Source organism: Choloepus didactylus, chromosome 19 (assembly GCF_015220235.1).
Source record: "Choloepus didactylus isolate mChoDid1 chromosome 19, mChoDid1.pri, whole genome shotgun sequence".
NCBI classification, from domain to species: Eukaryota; Metazoa; Chordata; class Mammalia; order Pilosa; family Megalonychidae; genus Choloepus; species Choloepus didactylus.
In genome coordinates, this window is record NC_051325.1 from 41,083,263 (window position 1) to 41,101,622 (window position 18,360).

Genomic DNA, 18,360 nt, shown 5'->3' on the forward strand with positions numbered 1-18,360 from the left:
TCTATTAATGTGGTGTATTATGTGAATTGCTTTTCTTATGTTGAACCACCCTTGCATACTCGGAATAAATCCCACTTGAAGATTGTGTATAGTTCTTTTAATGTGCTACTGGATATGCTTTGCTAGTATTTTGTTGAGGATTTTTGCTTCTGTATTCATAAGTGATACTTCTCTGTAATTTTCTTTTCTTGTAAGTGTCCTTGTCTGGCTTTGATATTAAGATGATGTTGGCTTCATAGACTAAGTTAGAGTATTGTCACAGCCTAAGAGGGCTTTTGTAGCCAAAGGACTAAAGAAAGCACCAGACACGTTCTGAGACATGAGCTTTTATTATAGGGCTTACCTACAGGTTGGGGAAGTCAAGCCACATTGCCGTGAGATCAGGAGCTTCTCTGAATGGATTCAGGAGCTGCTGTGAATGGTGGCATGTTCCGAACACAACTCGGAAATAGTCTGCACTTTGGGGGGCTGAATAAGCTGGTTGTAAGGGCCCCACATTCCAACGAGTTTGAGAGCATAAGGCAGGGAGCAGGGTTGTGCAAGGTAGGGAGGGGTTGATTGTAATCAACAGAGGGGAGGGGAGGATATAGAGATAACAGTATCTCGGGGAGTCTCAGGAAGGAGGTAGTTTTGGGTATAGATTACAGTTAGCATCTGATATTACAAGGAGAATAGGTCAAACCTTAGCTGTCCTAGGTCAAGCAAACTGCTGTGTGCAGTTTTCAAGACACTTGGGGGCCAGGGGCTCCCACAGGTGTGTTCCCTTCTCTTCAATATTTTGGAACAGTTTGAGCAGATTGGAGTAAGTCTTGGTAAAATTCCCCCTGTGAAGTAGTCTGGTCCTGGGCTTTTCTTTGTTAGGAGGTTTTTGATTATTGATTCAATCTCTTTACCAGTTATTGGTCTGTTGAGCTCTCCTGTTTCTTCTTGAATGAGTATAGATAGTTTGCATGTTTCTAGGAATTTGTCCATTTCATCTAGCTTATCTAATTTGTTAGCGTATAGCTATTCATAGTATCCTTTTATAATCTTTTCTATTTTTGTGTGATTGGTAATAATTTCCCCCCTTTCATTTCTAATTTTAGTTATTTGTGTGCACTCTCCTGTTTTGTCCATCCAGTTAAAGGTTTGTTGATTTTATTGATCTTTACAGAGAACCAACATTTTGTTGAATCTATCTATTGTTTTTTAATTTTCTGTGTGATTTATCTCTGCGCTTATCTTTGTTATTTCCTTCCTCTGCTCTCTTTGGGTTTAGTTTGCTCTTCTTTTTCTGTATTCTCTAGTTGTCAGGTTAGGTCTTTGATTTGAGATCTTTCTTCTTTTGTAGTGGAAATATTTAGAGCTATAAATATCTCTTTCAGCACTGCCTTTGCTACATCCCATAAATTTTGGTATGTCGTGTTTTCATTTTCATTCACCTCAAGATACTTCCTAATTTCCTTTGTGATTTCTTCTTTAACCCATTGGTTGTTTAAGAGTATGTTAATTTCTACTTATTTGTGAATTTTCCAGTTCTCCCTATGTTATTAATTTCTAGCTTCATTCCATTGTGGTTGGAGATGATACACTGTGCGTAATTTCCATATTTTTTTAATTTATTGAGACTTGTTTTGTGACCTAACATGGTTTATCCTAAAGAATGATCCATGTGTATTACAGAAGAATCTGTATTCTATTGGTGTTGGTGAACTGTTTTATATGTGTCTGTTAGGTCTAGTTGGTTTATAGTAGTGTTCAAGTCTTCTGTTTCCTTATCAATATTCTGTCTAGAAGTTCTGTCCGTTATTGAAAGTGGTGTATTGAAGTCTCCTATTATTAATACAGATCTGTCTGTTTCTCTCCTCAAATCTGTCAGCATTTGCTTCATGTATTTTGGGACATATATAATGCATGTATATATTTATAATTGTCATATTTTCTTATTGAGTTGACCCCTTTATTAGAATATAGGGACCATCTTTGTCCCTCCTAATAATTTTTTAGTTAAAGTCTGTTTCATTTGATATTAGTACAGCTACCCATCTCTCTTTTGGTCACTATCTGCATAGTATATTTTTTTCCATTCTACTTCCATCCTACTTGTGTCTTTGAATTTAAGGTGAATCTTTTACAAACAGCATTTAGTTGGGTCCATTCTACCAATGTTTGCCTCTTGACTGGACAGTTTACTCCATTTATGTTAACTACTGGTAATGCAGGACTCTGTTCTGCCATTTTGCTATTTTGTCTTTGTAATCTTATACTTTTTTCACCTTCAATTCTTCCATTAATACCTACTTTCATGTTTGGTTTTTTTGTTTTGTACCATTTTGAGTACCTTCTAATTTTTTTCTGATTATATTTTTCATATAGTTTCTTGGTCATTATCACGGGTCTAAAACTTAACATCCCAAATCTACAATAATCATGTCTGATTTGATACCTACCTAATGTCAATAGCATACACATACACTGTTCCTATACCCCTCCGTCCTTCCACCTTTTTGTTGTACTTGTTAAAAATTATACACATTATATCTTTATATATATAATCATATGTCCAAAACCATAGATTAATCATTACTTTATATGCATTTGCACTTTAGAACCTGTAAGAGGTAGAAATTGGAGTTACATATCAAAACATACAATATAATAGTACTGGCACTTACAATTACCCAAATGATATCCTTTATTGGAGTTTTTTATATTTTTTATGCTGCTTTGAACCACTGTCTAGTGTTCTTTCCTTCCAGACTGAAGAATTCCGTTTAGTACTGCTTGTAGAGAAGTCTGGTGGTGACAAACTCCTACAGCTTTTGTTTATCAGAGAGTGTGATAATCTCTCCATCATTTTATTTGTTTGTTTTTTGTCTTTTTTTTTTTTTTTTTTTTTTTAAGAATTTTGATCTTTATTCTAAGTTATCAAGGTTCATTTAGCTGGGGAGGATGGAAGTGTGACAGGATCCAATTTGATTTTTTTTTTTAATTGTGAACTTTAGTGTATATACATAACAGTGATAACTTCCAAGATACGTTTCACAAGTAGTTAGAGAGCAAATTTCAAAGTATGTCACAGGTCACAGTTCCACAACTTCAGCCATTTCCGTTATTGTAAAATATAACATACATGCAGAAAGGTGTCATCTCTTGATGTACAGCTCAACAAGCAGTCATATAGGTAATTTCAAAAATTGTTATGCATTACAGTTGCATAGTTTCAGTTCTTTACTTATTATGCAATGCAAGGTATATAGAAATGTGATGACTTTCAAGGCAAAATTCAGTGAGCAGCTATGGAACAAATCCCAAAGGATGCTATAGGCTACAGTTCTACCATGTCATTTACCTCCTTCCAGCCCTTCCAACACCCCAGTATCCAAAAAATATCTAGAATTATATAAAGTTTCAGTATTCATAGACCTTCATTCAGTCTTATCTTGTTTGTTGCTACTCCTTCCTCTCACTTAATCTCTTTCTTGATCTTCAGAGGTATCTAGGCAGTGAGCACCCTAACTTGTTTGTATTAAAAGGGGGTGTCAATAGTATGGGGAAGGAGGCCACATCTGATTGTTGATCTTAAAGAAGCTGTTGCCTCTGGGTTTTAAGACTTGTCTGGTATAGGGAACACTCTAGTGGATTTACGTTTCTGAAAGATAAAACTTAGTGAGTGAATCTTTTATAGAATATCAGGTAGGGACCTAGGTATTTGGAGACTACTGTTGGTAAAGGCATTGCATGCTGTGGCCAATTGGGATGTCTAGCTGGAGCTTGCATGAGAGAAACCTCCAGGATAGCCTCTCGACTCTATTTGGGATCTCTCAACCACTGTAACCTCAGCTTGTTACCTTTCTTCTCCCCCCTCCCCGCCTTTTGGTCAAGTATGCATTTTCAATCCCTCACTGCCGGGGCCAGGGTTATTCCTGGGAGTCATGTCCCTCGTTGCCAGGGAGATTGCAGTTCTTTTTGGAAAGTCTGTTAGAATTTCCCTGTGAAGCCATCTGGCCCTGGGCTTTTATTAATAGGAAGCTTTTTGATGACTGATTGGATCTCTTTGCTTGAGGTCTTCTGTGTCTTCTCTGGTCAGTCTAGGTTGTTCATGTGTTTTCAGGAAATTATCCATTTCCTCTGAATTATCTAGTTTGTTGGCATAGAGTTGTTCATAGTATCCTCTTATGATGTTTTTAATTTTTTTTGGGATCCACAGTAATGTCCTGTCTCATTTATTATTTTGTTTATTTGGGTCTTCTCTCTGTTTTACTTAGTCTAGTTAAGGGCTTGTCAATCTTGTTGATCTTCTGAAAGAACCAGCTTTTAGTTTTATTTATTCTCTCTTTTTTTTGTTCTCCTTTATCATGTATTTTTGCTTTAATCTTTGTTATTTCTTTTCTTCTACTTGTTTTAGTTTGCTGTTCATTTTCTAGCTTCTTCAGTTGTTCCATTAGTTCTTTGATTTTAGCCTTTCTTCCTTTTTAATGTATGCATCTAGAGCTATAAATTTCCCCCTCAATACCACCTTTGCTGCATCCCTTAAGTTTTGATATTTTGTGTTCTCATTTTCATTCATTTCTAGATATTTAGCAATTTCTCTTGCAACTCTTTCTTTGACCCACTGATTGTTTAGAAGTGTGTTGTTTAATCTCCAGATATTGGTGAATGTTCTAGATCTTTGATGGTTATTGACTTCTAGTTGCATTCCATTGTTGTCAGAGAATGTGCTTTGAATAATTTCAGTCTTTTTATATTTATTGAGGCTTGTTTTATGCCTCAGCATATGGTCTGTCCTGGAGAATGTTCCATAAGCACTAGAGATGAATGTGTATCCTGGTGATTTGGAATGTAATGCTCTATATATGTTTGTTAAGTCTAAATCAGTTATCACATTGTTTAGGTTCTCAGTTTCCTTATTGGTCCTCTGTCTAGTTGATCTATCTATAGGAGAGAGTGATTAGTATTAAAGTCTCCCACAATTATTGTGGAAACATCTATTGCTTCTTTCAGATTTGCCAATGTTAGTCTCATGTACTTTGGAGCACCTTGATTGGGTGCATAGACATTTATGATTGTTATTTCTTCTTGGTGAATTGTCCCTTTTATTAGTATATAATGTCCTTCTTTGTCTCATGAAATTCTTGCATTTAAAATCCATTTTATTTGAAATTAATATTGCTACCCCTGCTTTCTTTTGGCTGTAGCTTGCATGGAGTATTTTTTTCCATTCTTTCACTTTCAGTTTCTTTGCATCGCTGGATTTAAGATGAGTCTCTTGGAAGCAATATACTGATGGTTCATATTTTTTAATCCATTCTGCCAATCTGTGTCTTTTAATTGGGAAGTTTAATCCAGTCACATTCAATGTAATTACTTTGAAGGCAGTTCTTGAATCAGCCAACTTTTCCTTCAGTTTTGATTTGTCAGGTTTATTTTTACTCTCTCTATGTATTTCTTTTAAGGTACCTTTACTAAAGCTCTTCAGTTCTGTGTCCTTCTCCAGACCTCTCCTTTCTTTTTTTCTCAGCCAGTAGAGCTCCCTTTAGTATTTCTCGTAGGGCAGGTCTCTTGTTAGCAAATTCTCTCAGCATTTGTTTGTGAAAATTTTAAGCTCTCCCTTAATTTTGAAGGATTGCTTTGCTGGATAAAGAATACTTGGCTGGCAGTTTTTCTCTTTCAGAATTTTAAATATGTCATACCACTGCCTTCTCGCCTCCATGGTGCCTGCTGAGTAGTCACTACTTAGTCTTAGGTTGTTTCCCTTGTATGTAGTGAATCTCTTCTCTTGCTGCTTTCAGAAGTTTCTCCTTCTCTTCAGCATTTGACAGTCTGATCAGAATATGTTTCAGAGTGGGTTTATTTGGATTTATTCTATTTGGAGTTCGTTGGGCATCTTTGATTTGCATATCTATGTCATTTAGTAGGGTTGGGAAGTTTTCCCCAACAATTTCTTTGAATACTCTTCCTTGTCCTTTACTCTTCTCTTCCTCTTCTGGAACACTAGTGATTCTTATATTTGTGAGCTTCATGTTGTCCATCATTTCCCTGAGATCCATTTCAAATTTTTTGATTTTTTTCACCGTTTGTTCTTTTGTGCTTTCACTTTCCAATACACTGCCTTCGAGTTTGCTCATTTGTTCTGCTACTTCTTCAGATCTGGTGTTGTATATCTCAAGAGTCTTTTTAATTTGATCAGTAGTATCTTATTTCCATAAGATCTGCTGTTTTTTTAATTTACTCTTGCAAATTTTTCTTTATGCTCTTCTAGGGTCTTCTTCATATTCTTCATATCCTGAGCTGTGATATTGGTGTTTTTTAAGTACTTCTTCCATTAATTGTTCCAAGTTCTGTGTCTCCTCTAGTTTTTTAATTTGGGCGTTTGAGTCATCCACATCTTCTGGTTTCTTCATATGCTTTGTAATTTTCTGTTGTTTTTATCCTCTTGACATTTTCTTATCTTGATAGGGTTCTTTTAGGATATGCAGGCTTATTTAAACAATTATCTATAATTTGACAGAGCTACAGCTTGGTGGAGTTCACTTTTCCTGATCTACCAGCAGATGGCACTCCCAAGCCACCTCTTATCCCCAAGCCAGTTCTGCCAAACTTCATCTGTGCACTGAATGGGGGCCCGAACCATGTGGAGGTCCAATCGCTGCACCAATTTTCTGTGTGCAGTGGGGACCACCAGCCCTGTGGGTGGGGGGCATGCCCTGTACAGTTTGTCAGGGAGTCCATTCCAGGACACAGTGGTCTCCAGCCATTCCCAGGACTGTGGGTGGAGTACCCTGGGGCTGCAGAATGCATCTAACCTTTCAGCTCAGATTCCCCACAGGTCCTCTCTGCCATGTGCTAGATATTTCTTTTTAGTTTCTAGTTTATTTAGAATAGCTAGAAGGAAATACCTGACATTGTTGAACTGTAATCCAGTAGCCTTGATCTTTGATAATGATTGTATAGAGTTCATTTTGTGACTGTGTGATGGTAAAAACCTTGTGACTGACACCACCCTTATGCGGTATATGGGTAGATGAGTAATAAAAAAAAAGACATGCATTAAAAAAAAAGAACAAATCGGGAGGTAAGAAGTAGAATCTGACTAGTAGTAGAGGTTTCATGTAGTAAGGTATAGGAGGTAAAATTTGAATCTTAGATTAATGTTTAATTTTGGCAGTATTTGATTGCAGGATGAGAGGTTTCTATTCATGAAGTTCAAATTTTTTTAGAGTCATAGGATTCATTCTTAGGGGCAGTCATGAGGCACTCTCACTTCATCCAGCTCAATACACTTTTATCTGTCTTATGATTTGGAGGTCCACATGAAATTTAGTTTGAGTGCATATCCCTAAAGGTGTACTCTGCTGATAAAAGTTTGAGGGGACCATGGATGGGGCTGAAGATGTAGATCAAAGAGCCATTAGGGATAATTGATGATTTAGGCCAGCTTCAGGTTTGTTGTTTCAGTACAGACTCTAAAGTCAGACTGCTTGACTTCAAGATCTTGACTTCACAGCTTCATAACTGAGTGATCTTGTGCAACCTACATAACTTTCAGAATTTTTGTCTCCTAATCTATAAGATGGAAATGACAATGGTACTCACCTCAAAGGTGAGGTATGTAAGGTAGTTAGCATAGTGACAAACATGTGGTATATACGCAGTAAATAGAGCCAATGTTAGCTCTTATTAGTATTATTATATAATAGTACAGCCAATGTACAATGAGGTTTTATTTTTTCTCGAATTGTCATCCGTATCACCTAGCATGAGCCATAGAGGATGTTCAAAAAATATTTGTTGAATGAATTAATTGTAAACTTTAGCTTTATAGAAGTTTTCTAATGTGCCTCCAAATCTGAAAAATAAATAGATCAGGCATATACTTCATTCTTATAATTGCTATGAAATGTGTTGTGGTGATAGACAGTATGTGTGCATAAGTAATGGATGTTTCAGAGTTGTTGAATTTCCTTATTATATATGCACACTAAATCCATCAGGAAGAATTCTCCATTACTCTCATTTCCATATAATGGTGTGAGTCCTTAAGTTGAGTAGAGAGAGCTCCCTCAGTCTTGATGGATACACCGAATTGATTTCTCTCACAGATGGATCCTTTGGGGAGATTTTGGTTATTTTGTTGCAAAAGGTTTTGGCAGCAATGGTGGGAGAAATGGAATTTGATAAGACTATGAGAATAGAAAGCAACTCAGGGAAAAGCAGAGTGTGGAATGACAGTTGATTTTATGTCTTATGAAGAATCAACATCTTTCATTTTGATAGGTACTGTATATATTTTTAAAGCATAAGGACATCAGAATGATGATTTCATAGGTATTGTTATTCAGCTTTGTACAGTGTCAAGAAAGTGAGGATTGTTTTATGTTCATTTTAATGAAAGTATTAGTAAATATTGCATTTATTGAGCATCTGCTGTGTGCCAGTCATTGTGCTAAGTGCACAAAGACAAAAGCGCTCGATCTGTCAACAGTTGTAACAAATGTTCCACATCAGTGCAAGGTGGTGGGGTAGGGTATGGGAATACTATATTTTATGCATGATTGTTCCGTAAACCCACAACTTCTCTAATAAAAATTTTTAGTTAAAAAAACTAAGCCAATAAATGTTAGACTGTAAATGTCATAATCCAAACTAAATAAAAATACTACTAAACCATAAAGAGGGGGGTGTCTCATTATCTAGTGAGAGACAAGTACCATAGTGCCAAACACAGGGACACATATAATGCGTGGAAAGTACCATGGGAGTCCAGCAGAGGGAGCAGCTCACCCTGTCTACAGAGGATACTTACACCACAATCTTGTACCGGGGAATTGCCATCTCTGCTGGCTGCTACATGATTCATTTAATCGTTCAGCAAATATTTAGTGAGGTTCTGCTATGTACTAAGCAGAGTGCTAGGCCCTGGGGATTCAGTGTTGAACAAAAAACAAGGACCCCTGCTCTCTCAGATAGATAGACTTAACAGTGGAGATGGTCATAACAATGATATGTTTATGAAGTTATCAGAATGTAAAATTGTGGTATTTGACTTTGTCCGGGAAGGCTTTTCTGCAGAAATATCTGAACTTAAATCTCACTCTGTCCTTGAGGAAAGGAACTTCATCTGTTTTATTTGTTTTGTATCCCCAATGTCTAGAACAGCTCCTGGCCTGTGGGAGACACTCAACAACTATTTATTAAATGAAGGAGAATATGAATGAACTCAATTCTAAAAGAAAAGTAGGAGTTAACTGGGGGACAGGGGAGGGAGGGGACTTCAGACAGAGAATATGATGTGCAGAGGACCTGTGTAGAGATGGAGCAAGTTACATTTGAGAGCCTGAAAGGGGGCTGTGTATCTAGTGGGAAGGAGAGGTGTGAGGCAGGAGGAGGAAGGCTGGGGCCAATCTATAGACCTTTTTGGCCACAGGAAGGATTTTTATCTTTTTCCAAAGAGCAATTAATTATAAGCAGTGAGTGTCATGATCCAATTTGCATTTTGGGAAAGTTTTTCTCCTGCGTTGTGAAGGACAGCAGGAAGATGTGAGCAAGATTGACTGTCCAAAAGATAAACCTGGACTTCTGGCTTTTGTTGCATGAATGGATGGTTGGGCCATTCTGTGAGATGGGAATACAGGAAGAGGTTAGGTTTGTACAGGAAAGATAGTGAATTTAGTCTTCAGCATGTTGATTTGAAATGCCTTTGAATCATGCAAGTGGCTTTTGGAGAGGTCTGCACTAGAGGTACAAATCTGAAAGTCATCTACATAGAGACCCTAGATGAAGCCATGGGCATGAATGAAATTGTCTACGGAGAGAGAGGCAGTAGGTTGAGAAACAGGCCTAGGAGTTGAGAAACTCCAGCACTGAATGGCTGGGTAGAAGGGGATGAAAATGAGAAAGAGCTGCCAGGAATGTAGAAGAGAACCAGGGGAAGCCAAGGGAAGCAAACGAGGAGGTGATCATTTCTGTCCAGTGTTGAGGGAATGAGAACTGGAAAAGGTCCTTTGGCTTTTCCAGTTTGGAAGTCATTGGTGGTGTGTTGGGGGTAGAGACCAGGTTAGAGTGAGTGGCAATGAGGGAAATGAAGACTGTGTTTTAGGTAACTCTAGAGAAGTTTGTGTGAAAAGAGAGAAGATAGCAGCTAGAGGGGAGAGAAGGATTGAGGGAAATTTTATTCTAAAATAAGTCTTGAGTTTTGTTACTACATTATGGGAGAAGTTGAATTAATGAGATAAATGAGCTTCCAGATAGAGAGAAGAGTTTGTAGAAAGCCTGGAGGCTTAAAAGTGCTTGTTGTATTTTGGGGTGGTAAGTTGGTTGTCCAGAGAGGCTGGAGCACATGTGGAAGGGGGAGTGTGGTCAGAAGAGCACATGGAAAAAGTAAGCCCAGTTGCAAAGCTGCTGGTTGGGCGTGGGAGGTGGGGTGGTTCTTGCCAGAGTATGCCTGGATGACACATCTCAGCAAGATCACGAAGTACGGTCTGAAGGTAGACAGAGTAGTTGAGAGCTGTTGTTCGTGGAGGAAATCACAGAGGGGAGGGGCAGATGAGAAAGAAATTTACTGTCTTTTCTATAGGACTTGGTACCTGATTAGGTACTGGGAGTTGTAGGGAAGAAAGGTAAAGGAAGTCACTGGATAATTGGAGTGTTGACACAGAGCACAAAAAGTTGGAGGGGCGCAAATAGGGGTGGATATTTAGAGGGTGATTTTCAGTCTTCAGTTGAGAGGATGAGTCTAGAACATGGGAGGGCAGCTGGAATCAGTCACAAATCCCCTAAAAGGGGATTACTGGGTGACCAGAGCATGTTTTGTGACCAGAGCTCTTCCTCCACTTCTGCTGCTTTTAAAACCATGCTGTCAACTTCCTTGAACTTCGTACTGCTTACCATGGTCTGCAGTTGCAAAGAATTAGAGTAGGCATTATGCTAGCTTTACTCTAGAATGATCATTATGAGTGTTCTCTTGAGAGGTGGAGGTTGTATAGCTCTGCAGCCAGGCTGCCTAGGTTTGAATTCCAGCTCCCCCAATTAAGAGCTGAGTGACATTGGACAAGTTATTCACTTCCCTAATGCCTGTTTTCTTGTCTGTAAATTTAAGAAAATAAGAGGACCTAATATAAAGTATTTTTTGAAGATTAAATGAGAAATGCACATCATGCACTTAGAATAGTGCTTGTACATGTTGAGTGCTCAAAAGTGATGGCATGACCATAAGCATTGTTTAGGAGACTTGTGTGTTGTCATTCCACTCTTAAAGCGCCAGATGGCGACAGAGCGTATGTCTTTAGCTTACCCACTCTACTGAAAGGACTCCTTGAATAAATTAACTGGTTTCCCTCTTTGGATCCCTAGTTTATACAGGGAAAATATTTTGTTTCTTTCCTTTATCCCTCTGGCTTCTTTCAAACTTCTTGTTGAGACTCCTGTGTGTTGAGATGCTTTGTTAATTTTTATAAAATTTTTTAAAAAGTTTTTGGTTGAACTAACATTTACATTCAGTAAAACATCAGCTAACACAGAATTGCTGTCAGTGAAAAGCAGCAACCCCCTGTGTGGCCCATCTTGCCTTGCTCCCATCCTGCTCCCCAGAAGCACTCACTTCTAGCTTTTTTTATTGTCATGTAATTTTGAATGGCTGAATTTTGTTACCTCAGCCAGAATATTTAGCAATATAACTATTAAATAACATTTCTTGGTAGAAATAGCATGTGTTTTATGATGTGCCTACTCCATGTCAAGTACTATAATTGGTGAGGGAGGTGTGGTCAGCTAAGTTCTTGCTCTCAGATATCTGGTCACAGGGGAGGTGGTCAGTAGTGTGGCAATTGCTTTGGGGAGTACTCAGCATGACACCAGGCCTTTCCTGGGGTGAATGTCAAGGAAGGTTTTGGTGGAGGTGACATCTCAGCAGAGATGAAAGTAAGACCTAATTTGGCAGACAAGAGGGAGAAAAGAAAGGGTGCTCCCAGCAAGGGGAGTAGAAGAGACAAAAACATCAAATGGTGAGGGCATGGTATGTCTGGGGAGCTGCAGTGGGCTGGGGGCTAAGATTTGGGGGTTGGAGGTGAGATGTGATGATAAAGGTGTCACAAAGAAGAGGGTCCGTCATGAGGACATTTCATGCTGGGTCAGAAACTTTGGGTCTTGTTCTGAGAATAACAAGAAACCACTGACAGCTTTTCATAGCAAAGTAACATGGTTACATTTTTTTCTACTTATTTTCTAAAGATCACTCTTGAATCAGAATGCAGAATGGATTGCATGGCTTGAGATCAGTTAGGAGATGATTGTTATAATCTCAGTGAGAAATTGAAAGGGCCTGAACTCAAGGCAGGTGACATAAACTATAGAGCAGAGGTTGAGTTTGAGAAATGAAAAGGAGATGGACTAAATAGGGCTAAGAGGGTAAGGGAAAAGTCAAGAATGATTCCCAGGTTTGGGGCCTGCATAGTTGAGTCTGTGGTGATGCTCGTACATGAGCTGGGAAGTCCAGGTGAAGAAATAGAAGATTTTAAGCTCATTTTAGATATTGTTAGCCTGAGTTTTCTTTGGGGACATCAAAGTGGAGTCCCCAGTACAGTTGGAATCAGAGGACTCTCTGCCACATATTAGTCTTGTCACCTTCATCAGGTTACTTGCCAACTCCAAGCCTCTGTTTCTTTTTCTGTTAAATGGGGATGATACTATCTACCTCAAGGTCCTTATGTTCATTTAAAGGAAAGATAGCATAAATGTCCAGCATAGGTCATGGCCAGGGCAGTTGATCAGTAAAAGTGGTTTCTTCCCTTTTCTTCTAGGGTTCAGAAGGATTTGAGTGCCTTCAGGCTTGCTGATCCTTTTATGAAGTCAGCAGTTTTTGATTATACAGTATCCTATGGAAACTTATACTTTGAAAACACTAAAATCTTGGGTAGCTACACTTTAAGCCAACATAGATGACTTAGAATTTTGTCATCCAAACAGCAGCTATCCTTTTCCCAGTCACTGTGTATATCATCAGTTAACATTGATTCTTCCCCCCATTTAGAAAGCATGCACCTTCATTAAATCTAACCTCGATCCCAACAACGTGGATTCCCTTTTCTACGCCGCCCAGTCCAGCCGAGCCCTCTCAGGGTGTGAGGTGAGTAAAGGTTCCTACATTTAAATTTGCTTTAAACTGTAAAGCTCATTTTTAAAGAGGGAGGGTCACGCCAATTATTTTTTTTTAACAATGACTCTTCAACAGGAATCCATTAGTGTGGGTGGGAATTCTGTTCTTGTGATTTTTTTTTTCCTTTAAGAAGTATAGTTCATTTATTTCTCCTCTAGGTTTTCACTTTTCATGGATTTTAACTAACTTTTTTCTATAGTTGTTGCCTCTCTTCTGGGAAGCCTTTTTTGTTTATTTATTTTTCTTCACATCTTTGAACATTTAAAAATGTTCAAAATAAAGGAAGAATGCCCCCGCACAAGATTTCTGGAAATCTGTTTTATTGAACATAGGTGAATCTGGTAATTAAACAAGTGGCTTGTCAGCGTCTTTACTTGTTAACAGCTCTTTGAAAGTGTGCTAAGGTTTTCCACAGCTAATTCCAGGGTCTGGGGAAGCGAGGGGGGAGCTGACTGTGTGCTGGGGGTGTGTGGCTTTAGCAGGTGCTCTGCTTGCCTTCTTTGGCATGCCTGCCACAAATTGCCGGCACTTGTTCTGAAACTCTGTGTCTTCCAATGCTTTCTTAGATCTCAGTTTCGAATGAGACCAAAGATCTACTTCTGGCAGCTATCAGTGAAGACTCATCTGTTACCCAGATCTACCATGCAGTTGCAGCCCTAAGTGGCTTTGGTCTTCCCTTGGCATCCCAAGAAGCACTGGGGGCCCTTACCACTCGTCTCAGCAAGGAAGAGACTGTGCTAGCGTGAGTCATCATCTAAAGCACTGCTCAGGCTTCCTTTATATTTTACTATCCTGAGAGGATTCATTCATTGGTTCAGCAAATATTTTCTGGGCACCTAATATGTGTTGGGTGCTGTGCTAGACACTACAGGCAGAAAGTCCCCTGTCCTTGTGGAACTCAGGTAGGCCCAGTCTTCCTCAAGCTGCTCGTACTGTAAAAGGCAGTACTTAATCAAAACATAAACATACTGCCACGCTGAGACAAAAATTTCCTTTTAAGTTAGAGGGCTAAAGCAGGTGTCAGGGAAAACAGGAAGAGTAAGGCCAGTAAGCCATGTGCATCTCTTGTTGAGGCTTGGCTGAGGCACAGTGAGATGTTGACAGTGGAGGCTCTGCATAGAAGGAGGGCTTGTGGGAGCCCTCAGAGCTATGAGAGACAGCATCTGGTGAGAGAGCAAGGTAGGGTATTCTAACAGTCAGACTATACCCTGCAAAAGGCTAGGTAAGGGAGAGGAACCTTACAGGAAAGGGAATTGGAATAACTTTCCTTTTATACAATATATATATTTTAAATTTTCTGTGTGTACCCTATTTAATTGCAACCCCTGAAAGAGAGAAGGAGTGGGATACCTGGAGTCCTGCATTGGTTGGTTATTTTGTTCTCTTTTCATAATTCGCTGTAGTGGAATGCCTTTCCCCAGTAACCACCATCTCATGTCATGATGTCAGTCATCACCTCATTCCAATGCTACTGCCTACAGAAAAATCTTCCCTTTTCCTTCTAAGCAAAAAGGAAAATCTCCTTCCTCAAAACAACAGAACAGGGAAAAGTACGAAGAAAGTACATCCACTTGGAGTCAGATAGACGTATTTGAACACAAGCTGTGTGTCTTTGAGCAAGTTACTAACCTCTCTGAGCCTCATCTCTAAAATGGGATAATATTCAAAAATATTATAGAGCAAATGTGGGGATTAAATAAGGTAATACCTGTGAAGGGCGTAGCATAGCACAGTGCATATGTAACAGATGGAGTTCCTTCACCTCTAGTATACTTTATGGATCAGTACTTTTCCTAGGAAGCTGGTTACTCCTTCAATTATTTTATAGTTACTTCTATATTAGATTGTAAACTTATTTGCAGTGCTCATAGAGTCTGGCATATGGTAGGTGCCCAGCAAGGTTGTTTAATAAAGGCTGAAACTATACTTTTGAGTTTCTGCTGCCTGGTAGAAAGTATACATGTAGAAAGAGCACATACTTTGGATCAGATAGAACTGTTTTCAAATCTAGTCTCTTCTACTTAATAACTCTGTGGCTATGGGCAGGCTGTTTAACACCCACCCCCACCCCCAAAACCTCTGTTTTCATATGTAAAACAAGGAGAATATCTATCTCTTAGGATTGCTGTGAAGATTAAACTTGGCAGGATGCCAAATATAGTGTTACTACTAATTTGCCCTTTTTTAAGGAAATCTGATATAAATTAGGGCTTCTAAATGGGCCCTCTATAAATATTTCAGTAGACTTATTCTAGGAAGTATATGTTCATAGCTTTGTCTTAAATGGGAAAAAGAGAATATTTGTTGGTTTGAATGAACCAGCTGAGAAGTTGTCATTGTGGTCTCTCATGAACCAATTTCTCTTAATTATCTGCTGTATGTTAGTGAGAAGAATCTGCTTTCTTAGTGTTTAAATATAGTACTCCAGAGGGAAAGAAATTGCTGGCTGGGGGATAAGTAATTAAAGTCAGTAACAAAACTTTTTTAAAGCTAAGTGGATGAATTTCATTCTAAAAGTTATGAGATTGTTACCAGCATGATGCTCATTTGTTCCAAAGAAGAGAAAAATGGTATCTTAATTGAAAAGATCTTTCTAGGCTCTCTTAGCAGCCTTTTTTGAGCTCAGCATTTATCATGGTTAGATGTGGGATTTTATCTTGTTTGGTAATTTAGTTTTCATTTTTTCAAGTGCATTGTAACAAAAAGCATCCCATAGGAATTGTTGAATACTCTGCAGCTTCCCTCTCCATGAATTGTGACTCCTCTGTTTTCCAACTTGTCATCTTAATGAAATTAGTTTTCCATGGAGGGAATAAATTATTATGATAGTGACCTAAGCAGATAGATTCTTGTTTTACATTCCCTGACACACTGACTTGATAATCTGTGGTTTTACACAAGGGCCCAGCCATCTCTTGGGAATTAGGGAGCCATTCCTGGGGTTAAGCAGCAGTCTGTGTAACTACCAGAGGGCCTCAACTTTCCCCATTCCAGCCAGAAAAACGCCATTTATATTTTCCACGTTATCTGTAGTAAGAGAATATAATCTAAGAAAAATGTCTTATGTGCACATACCTTTCACATTCCACCTTAAAAAGTTTATCTTACAGAAATATACTCATAAATGGTTAAAAATACATGAATAAGGGTTATTATTTACAACATTGTATGAGCTAGTAAAAAACTGGAAACATAAATGTTTATCAATTGGAGAAAAAGTAAGTAAATTATAGTACATCTAGGCAGTACAATGCTATGTCATTAATAAGGAGTCCATTTATGAAATACGTTTCCTTGTAGACAAGGAAAGATGTCTACAATATATTAAGTTAAAAATAAATTGGAGAACAGTTGTCTTTAACTCTATCCTTTAATAATGGGTTTTTACTTTTGACAAATATGTGCCTTAACAATCAGAAAAAAAAAAAAGATAGGAAAAGAACAAGAGAATAGACTCTGGTTTTGGAACCAAATCTTCTATTCCTTTTCTCTTGCTTAATGTCTGAAGGATGAGTGACTTTCAGGTTTCCTAGCAGAATAATGATGGCACATGGGTCAGCCATTCAGCACATGTTTACTGAACACTTCCTGTTCATGTTTTTTTGCTCTGGTTTCAGGAAAGTTGATCCAAATTCTACCCAACAATTTCCTGTTCCACATAGAAATTTAGATTTCACACTATTTCTTTGGTCTGGGAGTAGGAAAAGTAGAAAACTAACAGATGTCATCTTCTGCCTAGCACAGCGCCTTGTGCAACATAGGGGATAACAAATAACCCTGGATTGAATTGAGCCCTGCTCTCCCTCAGAGCATATGTCTTATAAACCTAATCAATTCTTAGTCTGTATTGTATAAATGATGCTATCAGGAACAAAAGAAAGTTTTGAGGGGGGTGAACTTAGGCTTCCTCTGGTGTCCACAGTACTTACAGTGGCTTTGTTGCCTAGACTGCCTTCTCAAACTGTAATTTTCTTTTCCTGTCTTGGTGCCATTTTTCTCACCTAGATTGTAAATAAGCTCCTTAAAGGCTGAGACTGTCGTAATTTGTCTAAAGAACAAAGACAGGATATTATAAGGTTGTCCAGAAACAGGAATGGGTGAGTAGATGGAAGAAGACTTGCCATTCATTGGGTTTCTACTCTTTTTACCTTCCAGAACAGTCCAGGCTCTGCAGACAGCATCCCACCTGTCCCAGCAGGCTGACCTGAGGAGCATTGTGGAGGAGATTGAGGTATGAATTTGCTTTCCTGGCTTCTATCTTTGAAACCTTTTAGACGAGTCTTGCAGATAGGCATGCATGATTTGTTATGGCCAGTTACATTTTTTCTTATATCCATGGCACCCTCGTGTTCTTTGTGACTGAGCATTATATCCTAAGAAGTATATTTAAGTGCTTAGTACATTGTAGGTACACATTAAATGGTCACACTGTTTTTTATTATTACTCTCTCCTTCCCTTTGCGCAGGATATCCTGCTCCTCAGGGACCACTCTCGTAGACTGCATTGCCAGTGATGACACGCAGTCCTGAGAGTGTCACCACTGGATGCTTCACAGGCACATTAGCTGCCTATTTATGTTGCCCAGGAAAGCAATATATCTCTCTTCATGTTTGAGTCCCCCATGTTAAAGAAGGGGAAGTGCCATGCTTTGTAGGTTGTATCAAATGAATGATCACAGAATCCATCTATCATGATGCTTCTTGGGTGCACTGCAGCCTGGCCCACTGGCCTTCAGTGCCACAACTCCTGAGGTTGGCCATGAGAAGGGACCAGGGAAGAAGCACTCCCAGAGCTGCAGAAGATACTCTTCTCTTAGATGTCTATATGATATGCTTTGCCCACTGCCTAAAAACCTTTTTTGAGAAAGTACTAAGTGATTGAGAGGGTCTCCAGATTTTAAGCGACAGATTTCTCAAAATTCTGCACTGGGATGACAGTGAGTGTCATTTCTCTTATCAATTGACTTCAAACATGCTTCCTTTTTATTGTGACAGGACCTTGTTGCTCGCCTGGATGAACTGGGGGGTGTGTATCTCCAGTTTGAAGAAGGACTGGAAACAACAGCGTTATTTGTAGCTGCCACCTACAAGCTCATGGACCATGTGGGGACTGAGCCATCCATGAAGGAGGTGCCTGTCTAACAATTCTTAACCCAGAGGGGTTGTCAACTTTATTTACTAAAGATAACATTCTTCAGAGACGGCTGTTCAGTTAGCCTTGGGGTGTG

At 38.8% G+C, this 18,360-nt stretch overlaps 1 protein-coding gene across 2 annotated transcripts in view; it reads left to right on the plus strand.

Moving 5' to 3' along the window:
* Window positions 1-18,360, plus strand: part of RPN2 (ribophorin II) — a 70,328-nt gene that overhangs the window by 7,862 nt on the left and 44,106 nt on the right. For both annotated transcript variants that reach the window (XM_037811391.1, XM_037811392.1), the window contains exons 3-6: window positions 13,007-13,102; window positions 13,699-13,874; window positions 17,288-17,363; window positions 18,128-18,262. In XM_037811391.1, the coding sequence (XP_037667319.1) occupies window positions 13,007-13,102; window positions 13,699-13,874; window positions 17,288-17,363; window positions 18,128-18,262 (483 nt within the window). The remainder of the gene's footprint in view (window positions 1-13,006; window positions 13,103-13,698; window positions 13,875-17,287; window positions 17,364-18,127; window positions 18,263-18,360) is intronic.